This window comes from Trachypithecus francoisi, unplaced genomic scaffold (genome assembly GCF_009764315.1).
Source record: "Trachypithecus francoisi isolate TF-2019V2 unplaced genomic scaffold, Tfra_2.0 Lachesis_group0, whole genome shotgun sequence".
NCBI lineage: Eukaryota > Metazoa > Chordata > Mammalia > Primates > Cercopithecidae > Trachypithecus > Trachypithecus francoisi.
In genome coordinates, this window is record NW_022681453.1 from 135851214 (window position 1) to 135873006 (window position 21793).

Here is a 21793-nt window from a genome sequence, read left to right on the forward strand (position 1 = left end):
CTTTGTATCCAACATCCGGGTTTCCCCGCTGGCTCGGCTCCGTGGCCGCCGCTCAGGAGCCATTTTGGACTCGGTTCAGCTCCCCTCCCCCCACCCCTCCCCCCGTTCATGGCCCCTCCGGACTCGGCCCCTGCGCCCGGGGCCCGGGCCCAGCCCCGCCGCGCTATGCCTGAGTCGGGCGCGCCCCGGCCCGTGCCCCGCCGCCGCCCCCCGGCCCCCGCGTCGCCCCGGAGCACGGGCCGCAGCCTGCGCCGCCCGCAGCGGCCCTGAGCCCGGCCCAGCCGACCGGCCCTTGGAGCCCGAACGCTGCTCGGGGACGAAGGCGCAGGAAGCGCGCACGGAACGAGACCGAAGGAAGTAGCGAGAAGGAGAGCGCAGCCGCCGCTGGGCCCTGCGCGCCCCGGGAGCGCCGTGCGGCCCTGCCCGCGGGCTCCGGGTGTGCGCGGGGCGGCGCAGCGGAACATGACGGCGCCCTGGGCGGCCCTCGCCCTCCTCTGGGGATCGCTGTGCGCCGGTAAGAACTGGGCGCGGCGCGGGTACGCCGAGAGGGCGCGCAGGGCTGGCCCCTGGCGCAGCGCGGTGTTTACCAACAAAGGGCGGGCCCGCGGCCTCGTCGCCCCGCCACCTGTATTCAGCTCGCATCTCCCGGGGCGGGGGCTGGGGGCGCGGTGGGCGCCCAGCTCGCCGATCTTGGGGGCACGATCTTGTTTGTGCAGTCGTCTGCAGAGTTCTGGTTCCTAGAGGTGCCCCTGCGATGGGGGCCGGGACCCGGAGCCTCAGGGTCGGAGTTCGGGCTACGCGGGCGCGTGGAACCCAGGGAAAGAGTGAGGAAAACCTGAGCGTGGGGAAGGCGGCCAAGAGGGGTGGGCAGATCTCATTAGGGGTGGCAGGATTGTAGGTGCAGCAGCGGCAGCATGCGGGGAGGGTTGCACGTCCCTCAGAGTCACTAAGTGTAGCGAAGCGAAGGGGGCGGCTTCACGCAGCCCAAAGTCCCTTGCATCTCTTGCCACCAGTCTGCGTCGCGTTACCGGCCCAGCGGGCTGTTGGTGCTGGCTCCCACCTGCTCCCTCTTTCCCTGCCGTTGGCCACGGGATGCGGAGTGTGGTCGCTTCGCGGGACCGCTTTGTTTGGGCACTTGGGAGGGGAGAGGGTAAGATGGAAAACCAACAGGTCCCCGTTCGCTCGGGCCTCCGGGAGGCACGTGGCGGGGTGGGTGACCCGCGCTCAGCTCCCCGGCGGCTGCGGGCTTCTGGTTGGAGGTGTTCGGCCAGCGCACTTGTGTTTGGAGGTATGTGGGTGCGGGCGTAAACAAGCGGAGTTCCGCATGTAAAGCTTTTTTCTCCTGCGGCCCAAGCACCAATTTCCCTGTCCCAGTGGTGCCCGGGTACGCCTAACCCCGGCGGGCGCGCCGGGACGTCCCCTGGCCAGTCCTGGGAAACGTGGGGAGCTGGGCATTGAAGCTCTGGCGAGAAGGTCGGGGCGGCTGGTACCCGGCCGTCGGGTCCTGCGCGTCTTTGTTCCCAGCCCCCATTACACATGCAGCGCGGGTCCCCTGCCGCCCACGGTGGCAGCTGCCTGGAGTCTGGGAAACCCTCGAGGGGCGGGGCCGGGCGTGCAGGGGCGGGGCCGGAGTCCCCAGGCTGCTGCGGGGGTGGGGATTTGGGCATTTGGGGATTTGGCATCTCCGTCCCATTCCCACCCTAGTTCTACCTCCTTTGCGTCGTCGTGAGGCTTAGTTTACACCGAAAGCGAGTGAGTTCTGTAGGGTAGTAGCGCGCACACCACACAGCCTGAGTGCGGAGATGGGAGGGCAACGACGAGTTGGCACCTGAAAACTATATGGAAGAGAGTGTTGCAGCTCTCCTGGAGCTGCTTCCTGTGTGCTGGAGGCAAAGGGGTGGTCGTGTTGGACTTTATGCTCCTCTTTTTTGCCCCGCTCCCTTGGGATGCATTTTCCCCAAGGAGGGCTCGAAAGTGACAGGGGAGACATTGGTCTGCCAGAAGGAGGGCGGCAGCAAGCTGACTTGATAGGCACACAGCAGCCCACCGGGCAGCCTCCAGACCCGCTGGTTGCCTGATCCCTGGAAGTGCTGGGGCTCTTCCAAGCCCAGGCCTTTAGGAGAGCTTCCTCCCAAGACAGGACAGCTTCAAACCTGGGATCTGGGGACCACACCAGTCTCACACCTCCCTCATTAGGCAGGGCAGGGTGGCATCAGACCCCTGGAAGGACTGTATTTTCTTTCTTCTTCCTCCGTTTCAGCCACCTAGCTTAGGCAGTGCTGAGCAGTGTATCCTGCCCTGGGAAGAAGGTCGGGGGTCACTGGATATTTCGTGTAGTCACATCAGCCAGTCCCTGACCTGTGAGGAACTGTGAAAAGAGCTGCCCCAGGCCCAGTTTGGAGCAGACCTGACCCTCCGTTGTTTTGGCTTCAGGGATGCCGTTTTATTTCAAGCTCCTGGCTTGCTGTTTGGAATAACCCCCACCCTGTGCAGCACACAATGGCCTGCTAGAAGGAACATCTAGAAGAATGCTGTCCTGGCGACAGAAATAGTATATGAACTGTGTATACATATAAAACAACGTTTTCTAGTAGTCATGTTAATAAAAGGAAGAAGAAACAGCTGTGTCTTAGTTGGGACTGCCATAACAAAATACTGTAGACTGGTGGCTTAAACAGCAGAAATTTTTATCGTCAAAGTTCTGGAAGCTGTAAGTCTGAGCCCAGGGTGCAGGGTGCTGGCATGGCTGGGTTCTGGTGAAGACCCTCTTCCTGGCTTGCAGACATCTGCCTTCTTACTGCATTCTCACATGATGGGTGGGGTGGGACTAGGGGGTGTTTTCCTCTGTTTATAAGACTGTGAAACCTGTCCCCATTACCTGAGGGCCCCACCCTTCTGACTTAATCTAACCCTCACTACCTCCCAAAAGTCCCATCTCCAAATACCATTACGCTGGGGGTCAGAGCTTCATCATATGAATTTTGGGGGAACACATTCTTTCCATGAGGTGGAATGAACTTTAATAGTATATTTTACTGGCCTGGCACAGTGGCTGATGCCTGTAATCCTTGCACTTTGGGAGACCGAGGTGGGAGGATCATGAGGTCAAGAGATCGAGACCGTCCTGGCCAACATGGTGAAACCCCATCTCTACTAAAAATACAAAAATTAGCTGGGTGTGGTGACAAATGCCTGTAGTCCCAGCTACTCTGGAGGCTGAGGCAGGAGAATCGCATGAACCTGGGAGGTGGAGGTTGCAGTGAGCCGAGATTGTGTCACTGCACTCCAGCCTAGTGACAGAGTGAGGCTCCATCTCAAAAAAAAAGTGTATTTCACTTAATTTGATATATACAAAGTAATCATCTTAGCCTGAAATCAGTATTAAAATGAGACATTTTGTGTTCCATTTTTGTACTGTCATCAAAATCCTGTGTGTGCCTTACAGAACGTCCTCAGCTCCAACTTTCCACGTTTCCAGTGCTCTGCAGAACATTTGGCTAGTGGCTACCATATTGGACAGTGGAGTCTCAGAAGGGAAGGCAGAATTTTTGGTGTAATAAATGGCACATGGTGCTTGTCACAAGATCAGTCAGTGGTCAGTTAGTTCTTTAATAATTCTGTAAGTTTTTTGTGGTCTGTGCCTGGCCGAGTGTCCTTGGGAAACAAGCCGCTCTTGCATTTCAGTGGACATCCTCGACACTCAGCGCTATATCCTACAAGAACTCCTAACACCTGTCTCTTTACTCTGTACTTGTGGTTCAGATCAAAGGGCCTATGGGGGTGGGGTGAACAGTATTCTAGGTGAAGTGTCCAGAGCTCTTGGAGAGGGACCTGCCTCCTGTCTCTCCCATCAGGAAGTGCAGGCCCTGATTGCTCTGATAGGCTGACCCTTCTTTGACCCAAAGATGTTTCTTGGCCACTTCCTCACCAGAATCTGATGAAAGCTATGGACCCTTCCCCCAGGAAAATGTAAATCAGTATATGTGTGCATGTGGCTGTACATTGTATGCACCCATTCTGTTTTGTAGATACTGGGAACCTGCTGCCCCCTGATTAAACTCCTTGAAGTCCTGGCTGCCCTGCACATATCCACTGTAGCAGTCCTAAGGGGCAGCTTGTTCTGGGGTGGGGGGGGTGCTTGTTCCACCTTGGTACCTCACTTACTTTGCCTTTTGTGATCCCGCCGGATGTTTAGATTCTGGCCCTGGTCTCTCGTTCCAGAAAGCTGCCCTCTTGAGTGCCTGACTATGCATTCAGCCCCTCTGCTTGGGAGCTCAGGGTAGTGCAAATGAGAACCAAGGAGTATCGGTTCAGGAGTTTAGATCCACTCACAGATACTAACCTGTCACCATGGATTGGGATCTGGAGGGTTGAGGACTGGGTCTGGATAATCTTTTTGTGGGTAACTCCAGATAGACTCTAGATAGTCCTGAGGTAGGGTCCTGGTTGCGTGGGCCTCACTCTAGAACAGGGTTTCTCAGCCTTGACCCTATTTACATTTTAGGCCTGATGATACTCTGTTGTGTGTGAGTAGTGGTGGGTTGAGCTGTTCCGTGCATTGTAGGATATTCAGCAGTATCCCTACCTCTACCCACAAATTCCAGTAGATCATGTCAACCAAAAATGTTTCCAGATCTTGCTAAAATGTCCCTGGCAGAGGTGAGAGCAAAATCATCTCCTGTTGGGAACCACTGATCTAGAATGTTCTCATGCTTTCAAAGAGGCACACAGTTGTAAGAAGTAGGTAGGGGTAACGGCTTATGAGTGCATATCCATCCCCCCACTCTGGATGCAGGGTTGAAGGTGAGGTTCTCCTCAAAGCTTAGGAGATTACTGCTTAGTGAAATCTGCTCAGCACGTGAGAGTTTGGTTCAAAATTAGTGGTTCTGGTGTACAGCTTGCCACCGAGGAGAATCCTGGTGTCCTTGAGTTTTCCCAGAAGTGGTTTAGGTTTCAGGGAGGCGGAGGCTGTGGGTAGCTGGGCAGCCTGCCTGCCCGCACCCGCCCACTCGCCTCTGACCGTTGCCTTAAGGCTGGCACTCAGCCTCTTCCTCCCGTACATGCAGAATGTCAGGAAGTGCCTGTTGCTGGGGACTCTCTGCCTGCCCAGCACCCGCTCTCTGCTCACCTGGGGGCCTCAGGAGCTGAGGCTAGCCCTGTCTGCCAAGCGGAGCACTGGGGTTGTAGCAGGCTGTGGGCATGCCCCTTCCCCTGAGCAGATCTGCCGTGTGGCGCTCCGGGGAGCCGCAGAGGCTGTGGGCCTGGAGCCCCCAGGCCGGGGACACCAGGGCAGGTGGGCAGCCTCTCCCCAAAGGTATGGGTGCAAGTCTCTCCCCTCTCCTCAGGGTGTGGTGGCCAGATGGGAATCTGAGGGCAGGGCCAGGCTTCCTGCTGTGGACCTGGGGAGGTGTGGGCAATGCTGCCTTAGACATGCGTGCGGCAGCCAGCACTGGAGGCCCCGGTGGGGCGGTTCGTATTTGTGGAAGCTTGTCTGTTGGGCTTGGCAGGCTGGCAGCCCCCTGTGGCTGCTCCCATGTTTATTTTCTACTCCTACCCTGGCCTGCTTCGAGCTTGGCTAGGGAATGCTTCTGTGGGACTCTCTCTCATCTTGAACTCAGTGAGACACAGTTTGCTGCACTGGGAAGTGATTACAAACTGGACTGTTAGGATGGCGGAAGCATTTTTCGAAGCCCCAGTTTCCAAGTGCTCCACATCACTGGTATGTGAAGTGCTTGCTGAGGTTCAGACTTTAGTTCCATCTGTTTTTGGGGTCTTTATAAAGGGGACTTTATTTCCTTCTCAGAATTCTTTCTCTTCCTTCCCTCCCATTCTGTCACTAATTCTGTGTTCCAAAACAGAGACCCACCCCCTTGTTCTGGGCTTCCTTTTTTGGTCTCTCATTCTGCACCAGATTTAGGGGTCCATCCTAGCCCTAGAGGTGCCTATTCCTTGTGGTCCTGGGGGTACCACTCCTGAATGCCCAGGTTTTCCCGGGGTGGAAATGCTGCTGCCTTCTTCTGACTCTTTGTTTATTACATTGGTCAGTGATGTCTCTGACTAAGACAATGGTAGGTACTGGAAATCAATGGATAAAGCAGACTGGGATTGTTCAGGGGTCAGCCATGCCTCTTCCTGGCCCAGGACCAATAATGGCTTTCTGCCTTCGGATAGCCCCATGCTTTCCTCTGGTTATTCTAGGCTTGCTGTACACATGCATGTGCCTTTTTCAGATTCTTCCTGGGACTGGCAGCTCCAACTGGGTGTTTTCATTCATGGACACATGACCTCTGGAAGCGGGTGTGGAAAGGAAGCCTGTCCCACTGGGCAAATGTGAGGCCCTCTTCCTAGGGGAATGTTGTCTGGACGGGTCTGACCTGCTGGACAATGGGGTTCCTCCCTGGCCAGTTTCTGGGCTGGAGCTGAGGTGTTTTGTGAGGCGAGCTCATGCTCTTTGCGTGTGTTCCTCTGCCGACTATTTCAGTTCCACTCTGACAACCAAGGAGGCTAAAATTAGTTTTGGAGAAGGAAAAGGAAGGCTAGTTGGAAACCCAAGCCCTTGGCTGGAGAATGGAGGAGGCTGCTTCCCAGGTTTATGCCTGAGCATTTCAGAGGATGGGACCAGACCAGCTGTTATCTGTCCATCTGAGGAGAGGGAGTGGTCCCTGTGGCCTCCCAGACCTGAACCAATTAAAACAGGAGACTGACTTGGAAGCTGACTCTCTCAAGTGTTGATGCCAGGATGTTTTTTCCTTCTGGCTTGTGCAGTGGTGCACAGTGTTTTCAGGTATGAGGACAATGCCTTTTAATGAATGTCCAGTGTCATTAATAACCCTCCTCCCTTTCCCCTCCAACTGGATTATTATGTGTCCGTTGATTTAGAAAGCACATATGAGTTTTCCCAGCCTGGGCTGGCAACCATGGTTTAAGAACTCTTATTTTATGCACTTTTTGGGAATTTCCTTCTCACTGAAGTTTGATATTGGGTTAGAGGGGAGTCTTGTGGCCCAGGGCTCACACAGGAGGTCCAGCTTCTCTGTGTAGTGAGGGCATGGTGAGTAAAGGCTCATCTGCTCTGGGGCTTAGAAACTAGAGGAGCAGAAGGGTTAGGGAGATGAATTCTGGTTTCTCTTCCCACCTGGCTGGCTCCTTTTGTGAACCTTCTGGCTGAGGGTGAGACCTGCAAGGCTGTGTGGGAGTAGAAGGAGGGCCAGGGCAATGCAGTCCTACCTCCCCTGCCCTGAAACCTCCCATCCAAACCTCCATCACTGAAAGTTTAGCCACCCTGGGGTATAGTTGGGGGAGTAGAAGTCACTTCAGCCCTAATTTTTCCATTTCTTAAAAAAAATTATTACTTTTTAAACAAGTAATATACCTACCTTGTATCACAGAAGTTTAGATGTTACAGATAAAACTAGGGTCTCCTTTTATCATCTCTGTTCCCTATCTGAGGCCCCCTCCAAACGTAATCCTTTGAAGGTTGAGGTATATTCTTCCAGACGTTTTTACCTGTGCATCTATAGAAATACTTATAGAAATAGACAGGCTTTTGGCCGGGCGCCGTGGCTCACACCTGTATTCCCAGCACTTTGGGAGGCTGAGGCGGGCAAATCATGAGGTCAGGAGATCGAGACTATCCTGGCTAACACAGTGAAACCCCGTCTCTACTAAAAATACAAAAAATTAGCCAGACGTGGTGGTGGGTGCCTGTAGTCCCAGCTACTCGGGAGGCTGAGGCAGGAGAATGGCGTGAACCCGGGAGGCAGAGCTTGCAGTGAGCCAAGATAGCGCCACTGCAGTCCAGCCTGGACAACAGAGTGAGACTCTGTCTCAAAAAAAAAAAAAAAAAAAAAAGACATAGGCTTTTTTCCCACCTAAAATGGTATTCAAACATTTAATTGAAGTATAAACATATACAGAAGAATGTATAAGTAATTAACATAAGTGACAGCTGAGAAGCATTTTCACAAACTGAATACACTGGCATAGTCAGCATCCAAGTCAAGAATCAAAAATTTTCCAGCCCCCCCATCCCCAGCAAGCCCTGTTTTGTTCCATTTCAAGTCTCTACCAACACCCACTCAGGTTAACTACTATTCTGACTTCTAACAGCATAAAATAGTTTTGTCTGTTTCTGTGTTTCATATGAATAGAACCTTACAGAATAAACTGCTTTGTGTCCATCTTTTCCTCACCATGTTTGTGACTTTAACCTATGTTGAATATCATGGCTTTTTAAACACGGAGATTTGCTTTAGCAAACTGTCTGATAAATATGGATCTACTTTGATCTTTTTTAATAACTATGTAATATTCTAAAGTTTAAATATAGACTACATTTTACCTAGTTTTTTATTGATGGACTTTATGATTGTATAGAATGTATGCAGACTGTTTCTCAAGGATAGATGAGAAAATAACTTCTGGATTTTAAGGCGTGTATTACTGGTTTTAATAGATACTGCAAAATGGTTATACTATTTTATTTATTTATTTATTTTTCGAGGCTACCCAAGTGATGGCAGTGGGGGTAGAAGCTGGATGATTTGGCAGTTGGCTCTCTGCAGTAATCTGTGAGCATCCTTCCCACCCCCACACCCCAACCCCTGCTGACATGCTAGATTACAGAGGTTAGAAATAGCCTGGCTTTAAGAAGGGTGCTGGGACATGGGAAGGGCTCATTTCCACTGGCTTAATGTATGAGGAGACCTGGAGATAACTTCTCGTGCCTGCGTCTCCTACCTTGTGCCTGAGTCTCCTGGGTACTTTGCTGATGAGGGAAGTAGCAGTGGACTAGGCAGGATGTGCTGGTCTGGGTTTGGGATGGAAGTGCATATGTGTGTTCACTTACCAGGCTCCATGCTGCCTGCAGACTCTGAAAAGACTAAGGCACTTGCTGAAGGTTGCTGAAGAGCTCTGGGTAACAGCACTACTGGCGAACCCACTGCATTTGACAAAATCTGAGTGTGACAAATTCTAATTTCATATGTGGTGATAATGATGGTGGAGGTATTGGAGAAACCTGTAGAAAAACTATTTTAGAGTATGGTGAGAAGCTTTTCATGACAGAAGGAGCTCTGGTGAGTTTCTGTTCCTGGCTGAGTGTATGCCTTGTTCCCTGTATAACTCTCTGCCACAGTTGGCAGAAGACTTAGGGAAGATAGTTTGGAATGACTTGTTCTCCAAAGCTCTTGGTTCCCAGTCTTGTTCTTCAGCTTGCTGCCTACTCTTTACTGTTATGTTGGGATTCTTTATGTAAGTCCACTTGTCAGGCCCTGCTAATGAATTTACGTGACACTCAAGTTTATGGAACTGTTTCTAGTACAAATGATACTCCAATCAGCTTTCCCACCTTACACATATGATGTGCACCGTTTGTGTCTTAGTCTGTTCAGGTTGCCATAATGGAATACCATAGACTGGGTGGCTTAAACAACAGAAATTTCTTTACTTACAATTCTGGGGGCTGGAAGTTAAAGATGAAGGTGCTGTCAGGATTGGTTTCCAGTGATTCCTCTCTCCTGGGTTGGCATATGGTAGCCTTCTTGCTATGTCCTTTTTTTTTTTTTTTTTAATGGTTTTGCAAAGATTTATTTCTAAGATTAAATAATGAGGGCTCTTCTTCCCTTGAGCATTTTTGGAAATTTTCCTCTTAGAGAATCTAAATATATGCCCATATTAAAATATCACACAAATTAAAGAAAGCCTACTTGTTACTAAAGCAAGATTGATAATTAAATCACTACCTTTGCATGTAGCATCAAATAGAAGGCAGTGTTGTTTGATAATACATTTGTATTTTGAGTGACTTTTGTCCCCCAAATCATGACATATGTGATGAAAAAGTTAAGAGTGCACCACTTCAATCGTTGATTTTGATAAAGTAATTACAATAAGGACACAGCTAATGTAATTAATATAATAATTTAGAGGAACAAAGTTAAAAGTAGACCCCAAACAAACAAACAAAAAACAAAAACATTGTGTATGTTGTAGGTATAGAAAAATTGAAATGTTTTAGATTTCCCAGATAAATAACAGACATTTAGGACGGATTATCATGCCAATCTTATACAATATGCAACATGATTATCTTTGTTTTATTATGCCACCTTTCTTTTGTGTTCACTCCTTCCTCTTTGACCTTGGTGCTTTACTGTAAAGGAATTTAGCAACTGCTCCTATGTGACAGGAAAAATACCTGATTTGGCAAGTGTGTACTTTATGAAATGCGATATGGCATCAATCATCATTAACCCAAATATCCCCATCACATGCAGGGCCTGACCCCATCACATCTGGTTTCCTGTTTGAAAATCCTTCATTTTGTGGAGGTTTTTGCTGATAACAATGCTCAGAATGATCTCTAGGCAATGGAAACTGACAGAAGATGAATTGTCTGTCACTCAGGAGGATGCCTTGACCATGGAAACAATCAAGTACAACTGTCTATTATTATTACTTTTCCCCTGGGCTTGCTTTCTTTCTTTTTTTTTTTTTTTAAATTTTAATATTATTATACTTTAAGTTCTAGGGTACATGTGCACAACGTGCAGGTTTGTTACATATGTATACTTGCCATGTTGGTATGCTGCACCCATCAACTCGTCAGCACCCATCAACTCGTCAGCACCCATCAACTCGTCATTTACATCAGGTATAACTCCCAATGCAACCCCCTCCCCCTTCCCCCCTCCCCATGATAGGCCCCGGTGTGTGATGTTCCCCTTCCCAAGTCCAAGTGATCTCATTGTTCACTTCCCACCTATGAGTGAGAACATGCGGTGTTTGGTTTTCCGTTCTTGCAATAGTTTGCTGAGAATGATGGTTTCCAGCTGCATCCATGTCCCTACAAAGGACACGAACTCATCCTTTTTTATGGCTGCATAGTATTCCATGGTGTATATGTGCCACATTTTCTTTTTCTTTTTCTTTTTTTTTTTGTTGAGACGGAGTTTTGCTCTGTTGCCCAGGCTGGAGTGCAGTGGCCGGATCTCAGCTCACTGCAAGCTCCGCCTCCCGGGTTCCCGCCATTCTCTTGTCTCAGCCTCCTGAGTAGCTGGGACTACAGGCGCCCACCACCTCGCCCGGCTAGTTTTTTGTATTTTTTATTAGAGATGGGGTTTCACCCTGTTAGCCAGGATGGTCTCGATCTCCTGACCTCGTGATCTGCCCATCTCGGCCTCCCAAAGTGCTGGGATTACAGGCTTGAACCAGCGTGCCCGGCCGCCACATTTTCTTAATCCAGTCTGTCACAGATGGACATTTGGGTTGATTCCAAGTCTTTGCTATTGTGAATAGTGCCACAATAAACATATATGTGCATGTGTCTTTATAGCAGCATGATTTATAATCCTTTGGGTATATACCCAGTAATGGGATGGCTGGGTCATATGGTACATCTAGTTGTAGATCCTTGAGGAATCGCCATACTGTTTTCCATAATGATTGAACTAGTTTACAATCCCACCAACAGTGTAAAAGTGTTCCTATTTCTCCACATCCTCTCCAGCATCTGTTGTTTCCTGACTTTTTAATGATTGCCATTCTAACTGGTGTGAGATGGTATCTCATTGTGGTTTTGATTTGCATTTCTCTGATGGCCAGTGATGATGAGCATTTTTTCATGTGTCTGTTGGCTGTATGAATGTCTTCTTTTGAGAAATGTCTGTTCATATCCTTTGCCCACTTTTTGATGGGGTTGTTTGTTTTTTTCTTGTAAATTTGTTTGAGTTCTTTGTAGGTTCTGGATATCAGCCCTTTGTCTGATGAGTAGATTGCAAAAATTTTCTCCCATTCTGTAGGTGGCCTGTTCACTCTGATGGTAGTTTCTTTTGCTGTGCAGAAGCTCTTTAGTTTAATGAGATCCCATTTGTCAATTTTGGCTTTTGTTGCCATTGCTCTTGGTGTTTTAGACATGAAGTCCTTGCCCATGCCTATGTCCTGAATGGTATTACCTAGGTTTTCTTCTAGGGTTTTTATGGTATTAGGTCTAACATTTAAGTCTCTAATCCATCTTGAATTAATTTTCGTATAAGGAGTAAGGAAAGGATCCAGTTTCAGCTTTCTGCTTATGGCTAGCCAGTTTTCCCAGCACCATTTATTAAATAGGGAATCCTTTCCCCATTTCTTGTTTCTCTCAGGTTTGTCAAAGATCAGATGGCTGTAGAAGTGTGGTATTATTTCTGAGGGCTCTGTTCTATTCCATTGGTCTATATCTCTGTTTTGGTACCAGTACCATGCTGTTTTGGTTACTGTAGCCTTGTAGTATAGTTTGAAGTCAGGTAGCATGATGCCTGCAGCTTTGTTCTTTTGACTTAGGATTGTCTTGGCAATGCGGGCTCTTTTTTGGTTCCATATGAACTTTAAAGCAGTTTTTTCCAGTTCTGTGAAGAAACTCATTGGTAGCTTGATGGGGATGGCATTGAATCTATAAATTACCTTGGGCAGTATGGCCATTTTCACGATATTGATTCTTCCTATCCATGAGCATGGTATGTTCTTCCATTTGTTTTTGTCCTCTTTTATTTCACTGAGCAGTGGTTTGTAGTTCTCTTTGAAGAGGTCCTTTACATCCCTTGTAAGTTGGATTCCTAGGTATTTTATTCTCTTTGAAGCAATTGTGAATGGAAGTTCATTCCTGATTTGGCTCTCTGTTTGTCTGTTACTGGTGTATAAGAATGCTTGTGATTTTTGCACATTAATTTTGTATTCTGAGACTTTGCTGAAGTTTCTTATCAGCTGAAGGAGATATTGGGCTGAGACAGTGGGGTTTTCTAAATATACAATCATGTCATCTGCAAACAGGGACAGTTTGACTTCTTCTTTTCCTAACTGAATACCCTTTATTTCTTTCTCTTGCCTGATTGCCCTAGCCAGAACTTCCAACACTATGTTGAATAGGAGTGGTGAGAGAACGCATCCCTGTCTTGTGCCAGTTTTCAAAGGGAATTTTTCCAGTTTTTGCCCATTCAGTATGATATTGGCTGTGGGTTTGTCTAAATAGCTCTTATTATTTTGAGGTACGTTCCATCAATACCGAATTTATTGAACGTTTTTAGCATGAAGGGCTGTTGAATTTTGTCAAAGGCCTTTTCTGCATCTATTGAGATAATCATGTGGCTTTTGTCTTTGGTTCTGTTTATATGCTGGATTACGTTTATTGATTTGCGTATGTTGAACCAGCCTTGCATCCCAGGGATGAAGCCCCCTTGATCATGGTGGATAAGCTTTTTGATGTGCTGCTGGATCCGGTTTGCCAGTATTTTATTGAGGATTTTTGCATCGATGTTCATCAGGGATATTGGTCTAAAATTCTCTTTTTTTGTTGTGTCTCTGCCAGGCTTTGGTATCAGGATGATGTTGGCCTCATAAAATGAGTTAGGGAGGATTCCCTCATTTTCTATTGATTGGAATAGTTTCAGAAGGAATGGTACCAGCTCCTCCTTGTACCTCTGGTAGAATTCGGCTGTAAATCCATCTGGTCCTGGACTTTTTTTGGTTGGTAGGCTATTAATTATTGCCTCAATTTCAGAGCCTGCTATTGGTCTATTCAGGGATTCAACTTCTTCCTGGTTTAGTCTTGGAAGAGTGTAAGTGTCCAGGAAATTATCCATTTCTTCTAGATTTTCTAGTTGATTTGCGTAGAGGTGTTTATAGTATTCTCTGATGGTAGTTTGTATTTCTGTGGGGTCGGTGGTGATATCCCCTTTATCATTTTTTATTGCGTCTATTTGATTCTTCTCTCTTTCTTCTTTATTAGTCTTGCTAGTGGTCTGTCAATTTTGTTGATCATTTCAAAAACCAACTCCTGGATTCATTGATTTTTTGGAGGGTTTTTTGTGTCTCTATCTCCTTCAGTTCTGCTCTGATTTTAGTTATTTCTTGCCTTCTGCTAGCTTTTGAATGTGTTTGCTCTTGCTTCTCTAGTTCTTTTAATTGTGAGGTTAGAGTGTCCATTTTAGATCTTTCCAGTTTTCTCTTGTGGGCATTTAGTGCTATAAATTTCCCTCTACACACTGCTTTAAATGTGTCCCAGAGATTCTGGTATGTTGTATCTTTGTTCTCATTGGTTTCAAAGAACATCTTTATTTCTGCCTTTGTTTCGTTATGAACCCAGTAGTCATTCAGGAGCAGGTTATTCAGTTTCCATGTAGTTGAGTGGTTTTGATTGAGTTTCTTAGTCCTGAGTTCTAATTTGATTGCACTGTGGTCTGAGAGATGGTTTGTTATAATTTCTGTTGTACATTTGCTGAGGAGTGCTTTACTTCCAATTATGTGGTCAATTTTGGAATAAGTGCAATGTGGTGCTGAGAAGAATGTATATTCTGTTGATTTGGGGTGGAGAGTTCTGTAGATGTGTATTAGGTCTGCTTGGTGCAGAGATGAGTTCAATTCCTGGATATCCTTGTTAACTTTCTGTCTCGTTGATCAGTCTAATGTTGACAGTGGGGTGTTGAAGTCTCCCATTATTATTGTAGGGAGTCTAAGTCTCTTTGTAAGTCTCTAAGGACTTGCTTTATGAATCTGGGTGCTCCTGTATTGGGTGCATATATATTTAGGATAGTTAGCTCTTCCTGTTGAATTGATCCCTTACCATTATGTAATGGCCTTCTTGTCTCTTTTGATCTTTGATGGTTTAAAGTCTGTTTTATCAGAGACTAGGATTGCAACCCTGCTTTTTTTTTTGTTCTCCATTTGCTTGGTAGATCTTCCTCCATCCCTTTATTTTGAGCCTATGTATGTCTCTGCATGTGAGATGGGTCTCCTGAATACAGCAGACTGATGGGTCTTGACTCTTGATCCAGTTTGCCAGTCTGTGTCTTTTAATTGGAGCATTTAGTCCATTGACATTTAAGGTTAATATTGTTATGTGTGAACTTGATCCTGTCATTATGATATTAACTGGTTATTTTGCTCGTTAGTTGATGCAGTTTCTTCCTAGCCTCGATGGTCTTTACATTTTGGCATGTTTTTGCAATGGCTGGTACCGGTTGTTCCTTTCCATGTTTAGGGCTTCCTTCAGGGTCTCTTGTAAGGCAGGCCTGGTGGTGACAAAATCTCTAAGCATTTGCTTATCTGTAAAGGATTTTATTTCTCCTTCACTGATGAAACTTAGTTTGGCTGGATATGAAATTCTGGGTTGAAAATTCTTTTCTTTAAGAATGTTGAATATTGGCCCCCACTCTCTTCTGGCTTGTAGAGTTTCTGCTGAAAGATCTGCTGTTTCCCTTTGTGGGTAACCCGACCTTTCTCTCTGGCTGCCCTTAAGATTTTTTCCTTCATTTCAACTTTGGTGAATCTGGCAATTATGTGTTTTGGAGTTGCTCTTCTTGAGGAGTATCTTTGTGGCGTTCTCTGTATTTCCTGAATTTGAATGTTGGCCTGCCCTACTAGGTTGGGGAAGTTCTCCTGGATGATATCCTGAAGAGTGTTTTCCAACTTGGTTCCATTTTCCCCCTCACTTTCAGGCACCCCAATCAGACGTAGATTTGGTCTTTTTACAGAATCCCATACTTCTTTCAGGCTTTGTTCATTTCTTTTTCTTCTTTTTTCTTTAGACTTCTCTTCTCGCTTGTTTTCATTCATTTGATCCTCAATCGCTGATACTCTTCCAGTTGATCGAGTCGGTTACTGAAGCTTGTGCATTTGTCACGTATTTCTCGTGTCATGGTTTTCATCTCTGTCATTTCATTTATGGCCTTCTCTGCATTAATTATTCTAGTTATCAATTCTTCCACTCTTTTTTCAAGATTTTTAGTTTCTTTGCCCTGGGTACGTAATTCCTCCTTTAGCTCTGAGAAGTTTGATGGACTGAAGCCTTCTTCTCTCATCTCGTGAAAGTCATTCTCCGTCCAGCTTTGATCTGTTGCTGGGAATGAGCTGCGTTCCTTTGCAGGGGGAGATGCGCTCTTATTTTTTGAATTTCCAGCTTTCCTGCCCTGCTTTTTCCCCATCTTTGTGGTTTTATCTGCCTCTGGTCTTTGATGATGGTGACGTACTGATGGGGTTTTGGTGTGAGTGTCCTTCCTGTTTGTTAGTTTTCCTTCTAACAGTCAGGACTCTCAGCTGCAGGTCTGTTGGAGATTGCTTGAGGTCCACTCCAGACCCTGTTTCCCTGGGTGTCAGCAGCAGAGGCTGCCTAAGATAGAATATTGCTGAACAGCGAGTGTACCTGTCTGATTCTTGCTTTGGAAGCTTCCTCTCAGGGGTGTACTCCACCGTGTGAGGTGTGGGGTGTAGGTCTGCCCCTAGTGGGGGATGTCTCCCAGTTAGGCTACTCAGGGATCAGGGACCCACTTGAGCAGGCAGTCTGTCCGTTCTCAGATCTCAGCCTCCGTGTTGGGAGATCCACTGCTCTCTTCAAAGCTGTCAGACAGTCGTTTGCGTCTGCAGAGGTTTCTGCTGCTTTTGTTGTTGTTGTTTAGTTGTGCCCTGTCCCCAGAGGTGGAGTCTACAGAGACAGGCAGGCCTCTTTGAGCTGCTGTGAGCTCCACCCAGTTCGAGCTTCCCAGTGGCTTTGTTTACCTACTTAAGCCTCAGCAATGGCAGGTGCCCCTCCCCGAGCCTCGCCGCTGTCTTGCCCTTAGATCACAGACTGCTGTGCTAGCAATGAGGGAGGCTCCCTGGGCATGGGACCCTCCCAGCTAGGTGTGGGATATAATCTCCTGGTGTGCCCGTTTGCTAAGACCCCTGGTAAAGCGCAGTATTGGGGTGGGAGTTACCCGATTTTCCAGGTGTTGTGTGTCTCAGTTCCCCTGGCTAGGAAAAGGGATTCCCTTCCCCCTTGCGCTTCCCAGGTGAGGCGATGCCTCGCCCTTCTTCAGCTCTCGCTGGTCGGGCTGCAGCAGCTGACCAGCACCGATTGTCTGGCACTCCCTAGTGAGATGTACCCAGTACCTCAGTTGAAAATGCAGAAATCACCTGTCTTCTGTGTCGCTCGCGCTGGGAGCTGGAAACCGGAGCTGTTCCTATTCGGCCATCTTGCTCCGCCTCCGCTATGTCCTTTTTGCTGTGTGTATCCACTCCAGGTGTCTCTTCTTGTAAGGATGCCAGTCCTGTTGGACTGGAGGCCCACCTTTATCACCTCATTAGGCTTAATTACCATCTTAAAGGCCCTATCTGTAAATATATTAATGGCAAAACCCGCAATTACTTTTGCACCAACTCAGTAGTCACATTTGAGGTTAGGGCCTCAACCTATGAATTTTGGTGGGACTCACTTCAGTCTATGACTGTCTGAAACAATAAAGTTTGGTTGAAAGTGAATTCTGTTTTCCTCTTGAGTGACATTTTGGAATGGAAGTTACTTTTTTCAGGGCTTTGCCCTGGTGTCTCTTTTGTTCTTGCTTAATACTGTCCATGGACAATCTTATCTACACTGGTGGGCTTAATTTCTGTTTGTGACGTTCCCTTGCCTTTGGGCATGTTATGATCCTGAAAATAATGTCTAAAAGCTGGGTAAAAAGTAGATATAGAGATGTCCTTTTCTGATAATCAGGACCAAATCTCTTTCTAAAGGTAACTAGAGAAACTGGAAAAAATAAAACTTCTCTGGTTGAAGGCATTGTATATCTAAGAAGATACCAAAGACCTACCAGGCCAGTATCTGCATGAGAACAAAGGCCTAGGGTGATGATTTTGGTATTTGGGTCTGTTTTTAGTCATAGGGTCAACTGAGAGGCTGCATTTGATAGCTTTGTGGGGCTGGAAAGACAGTAATTGGGGTTCTAAGCAAAGGGTGGGCAGAGTCAATCACTTACTTGGGATTGAGATCCCAAAGATATAGAAGTTAGGGGGACCCACATGTAGACAAACAGTAAAGTTAGATTGAAATATTCTGGGCTGCTGGGTGTGGTAGCTGGGAGACTGAGGTGGGGAGGATCAGTTGAGCCCAGGAGTTCAAGACCAGCCTAAACGATATATTAAGACTCATCTCAAAAACAGAAAATATGTTCTGGGTAATAGTACCTTTAGACATGTTAATTCTTTCTGGAGGATTTATGTCATCCTAGGCCTCAAATTATCTCTATAATTTTTCAAATACAATGACTGGTAATTTTAAGTAAACAACCAGCAGAAACATCACAGTTGAAGCCAACCTGGATGACCTCCAGGTTGGAGTTGCCATGTACATATTTTAAAATAGAACTGTTCAGCCGGGCGCAGTGGCTCATGCCTGTAATCCCAGCACTTTGGGAGGCCGAGGTGGGTGGATCACGAAGACACTAGTTCAAGACCAACCTGGCCGACATGGTGAAACCCTGTCTCTACTAAAAATACAAAAAAATTAGCTGAATGTGGTGGCAGGCGCCCTGTAATCCCAGCTACTAGGGAGGCTGAGGCAGGGAATTGCTTGAACCTGGGAGGCGGAGGTTGCAGTGACCCAAAATTGCACCACTGCCCTCCAGCCTGGGTGACAGAACGAGATTTCATCTAAAAAGAAGAAGAAGGAGAAGGAGAAGAAAAAATCAGTGTTCACTGTGGTCAAGGAAATGAGAGTGAGAATTTCAGCAGATAGCTGAAAACTATGAAAAGGAAAAATGTCTTAAAGACTTGTTCTGCATAGTAACAGAAAGTAATAAATCAGTGAATGCTTTTATCAGGGGATTAGGTGAAACTGGATAGAGAATTAGTGAACTGGATGATAGATCAGAAGAAAGTATAAACTGAACCATGGACAGGCAGAAAAATGGATAACAGCAGAATAAAGGGAAACCCATAGAGGAAGAAATGAGAAGGTCTAAGATTCATGAACTCACAGCCACAGAAGTAAAGGAGAGAGAATGAGACAGAAAAGATAACAGCTGAGAACTTTCTAAAATTAAAGATACCAAGCCACAGATTCAGGAAGTCCTGTGAATCCCAGGTAAGACAATAAATTTTAAAAATCCACATCTATTTCCATCACAGTAAAAATTCTGGAAACCAAAGACAGAGAATGTTGAAAGCAGCTAGAGAAAAAAGGCATTATTATCAAAAGAGCTGTAGTTATACTGACAGCTAACTTCTCAATAGAAACAGTGGAAGCCAGAAGACAATAGAATGATAGCTTTAAGTGCTGAAAGTAGTAGTTGTCAGCCTGAAATTCTGTATCAAGTGAAACTGTCATTCCGGAAAGAAGGCATGATGTTAAGTAAAATAAGCCAGACATGGAAAGACAAATACCATATTATCTCACTTATATTTGGAATCTAAAAAGGTTGATCTCATAGAAATAGTGCATAAAATAGTGGTTACCAGAGGCTAAGGATGTAGGTAGGAGGTCAGATGGGGAGAGAGTGGTCAAAGGGTACAAAATTACATTTAAAGGAATAAGTTCTGGTCTGTTGCACCGTAGGGTGATTGTAGTTTGCAAGAATGTATGGTATATTTCAAAATAGCTAGAAGAGAGGATTTTGAATGTTCCTACCACAAAGAAATGATAAATGGTAATGGATTTGCTAATTACCCTAATTTGATCATTATGCAGTGTATACATGTATCAAAACATATTCTACCCCATAAATATGTACATTTATTACGTGTCAATTTTTAAACAAAACTCCTTTTTTTTTTTGTTTTGAGATGGAGTCTTGCTCTATCACCCAGGCTGGAGTGCAGTGGGGCGATGTCGACTCACTACAACCTCCGCCTCCCAGGTTCAAGCAATTCTCCTGCCTCAGCCTCCCGAGTAGCTGGGACTCCAGGCACACGCCACCACGCCTGGCTAATTTTTGTATTTTTTAGTAGAGAGAGGGTTTCACCATGTTGATCATACTGGTCTTGAACTCCTGACCTCGTGAGCCACCCCCATCAGCTTCCCAAAGTGCTGGGATTATAGGCATGAGCCACCATGTCCGGCCTACAAAACTTCTTAAAAAAGAAGGAACGTGTCAAGGAATGTGTTCTTCAGGCAGAAGGAAAATAAATCCAGATGGAATGTCAGAGATGAAGAGGAGAATGAAGAGCAATGAAAATAATAAATATTCAGGCATTTATTGTGAGAATATGTTACTGAGTTTCAAATACCACAAAAGAAAACGCTTGGCAACAATGCTGTATGTGAGAGTGGAGTGAAAATGAATTTAAATTGTTCTAAAGATTCTTACAATGGCCAGGAAAAGAGTGGAACTACCAAGTAATACTAAATTTTGATAAGGCATGCTGTCATCTCTAGGGTAACTTAAAGGATAGATTATAACTTTTAAGCTAAAAAAGAGACAAATGGCCTGGGTGCGGTGGCTCACGCCTGTAATCCAAGCACTTTGGGAGGCTGAGGTGGGCGGATCACCTGAGGTGGGTTGTTGAAGACCAGCCTAACCAACACGGAGAAATCCCATCTCTACTAAAAATACAAAATTAGCCAGGCGTGGTGGCGCATGCCTGTAATTCCAGCTACTCGGGAGGCTGAGGCAGGAGAATCGCTTGAACATGGGAGGCGGAGGTTTCGGTGAGCTGAGATTGCACCATTTTTCTCTGGCCTGGGCAACAAGAGCGAAATTCCATCTCAAAATAGAAAACAAGAAAAAAAAAAGGCAGACAAATGGGCCGAGTGAGTGGCTCATGCCTGTAATCCCAGCACTTTGGGAGTTCAAGTGGGGAGGATCACTGGAGCCCAGAGTCTGAGACCATCCTAGGCGATGTCGTGAGACCCCATCTCTACAAAAAATAAAAAAAATCAGCCAAGTGTGGTGGCATGCACCTGTAAGTCTGAGCTACTTGGGAGGCTGAGGTGGGAGGATCGTTTGAGCTCAGGAGTTTGAGGCTGCAGTGAGCTGTGATTGAGTCACTGTACTCTAGCCTAGGTCACAGAGCAAGACCCTGTGTCCAAAAAAAAGGAGGCATGGAATAATAGAGAATTCTTCAGTTGAGAAGAAAGCAATAAGAGATAAGGGAACATAGACCAGATGAGATAAATACAGCTAATATTTTTAATAAATATATGATGTAAAAATTATTATTTTTAAGACAGGGTCTCACTCTGTCACCCAGGCTGGAGTGCAGCAGCGCAATCTCGGCTCACTGAAACCACTGCTCCTCCAGGCTTAAGCGATCTTTCCACCTCAGCCTCTGAAGTAGGTGGGACCACAGGTGCAAACCACCATGCCTGGCTAATTTTTGTATTTTTGGAAGAGATGAGGTCTCATCCTGTTGCCCAAGCTTGTCTCGAGCTCCTGAGCTCAAGCAGTCTGCCTGCCTCAGCCTCCCAAAGTGCTGGGATTATGGGTATGAGCCACCATGCTGGGCCTGATGTAAAAATTCTTAATAAATATGACCTGAATACTTATTAAAAGCTCTGAGTCCGTGGGTGGAGTTGGCTTAATCTAGGGTGATCTGATTGGGCTGTTTTGGGAATTAATTGGATTTCCCTGAGAAATATCTTCTGTTTTCTGTCTGGAGGGCCAAGCCTGGGTATTAACATCCTGGAAGTCACGGGGGTTGAGAACTAGGGGTTCCTGTATTTGGTACATTGTTCTGTATTCCTCCTGTTTTAGTGTGATACCTGTGCCCTCAGGTTTGCCTGCTTCTCTTTGTCGAAGAGGCTGTCTGTTCATTTTCTTTGGAAAATAAACATAATCTCCGCTGGGTTGTAGAGGGTCAACCATGATGAGTGGTGGTAGGATCTGAGGATCTGACTGTACCTTACTAACCAACTCTTCTGTCTTTAGACTCATCTTTACCCTATTCTTTCAGAGACATCTGGTGCCACAAATTCCTGAGTTTTGAAGGGTTCTGTGGGGGAAGTCACATTGCTTTTCTACTTTATCCAGAGCCAACTTAGGAATCTCCATGATCTGTTACCATGTGTGTAAAT

The 21793-nt window shown here is 46.4% G+C and overlaps 1 protein-coding gene across 2 annotated transcripts in view; it reads left to right on the top strand.

Annotated features, from left to right (window-relative positions):
- The first annotated feature begins 405 nt into the window (after window positions 1-405).
- The window catches only part of ACVR2B (activin A receptor type 2B), a 35986-nt gene continuing 14598 nt past the window's right edge, over window positions 406-21793 (top strand). The window contains exon 1 of one of the 2 annotated variants that reach the window (XM_033212067.1): window positions 406-514. In XM_033212067.1, coding sequence (XP_033067958.1) covers window positions 463-514 — 52 coding nt within the window. In that variant the 5' untranslated portion in view covers window positions 406-462. Of the gene's footprint in view, window positions 515-5061; window positions 5315-21793 lie in introns of those variants that run through there. The other variant, XM_033212066.1, reaches the window with a different exon arrangement.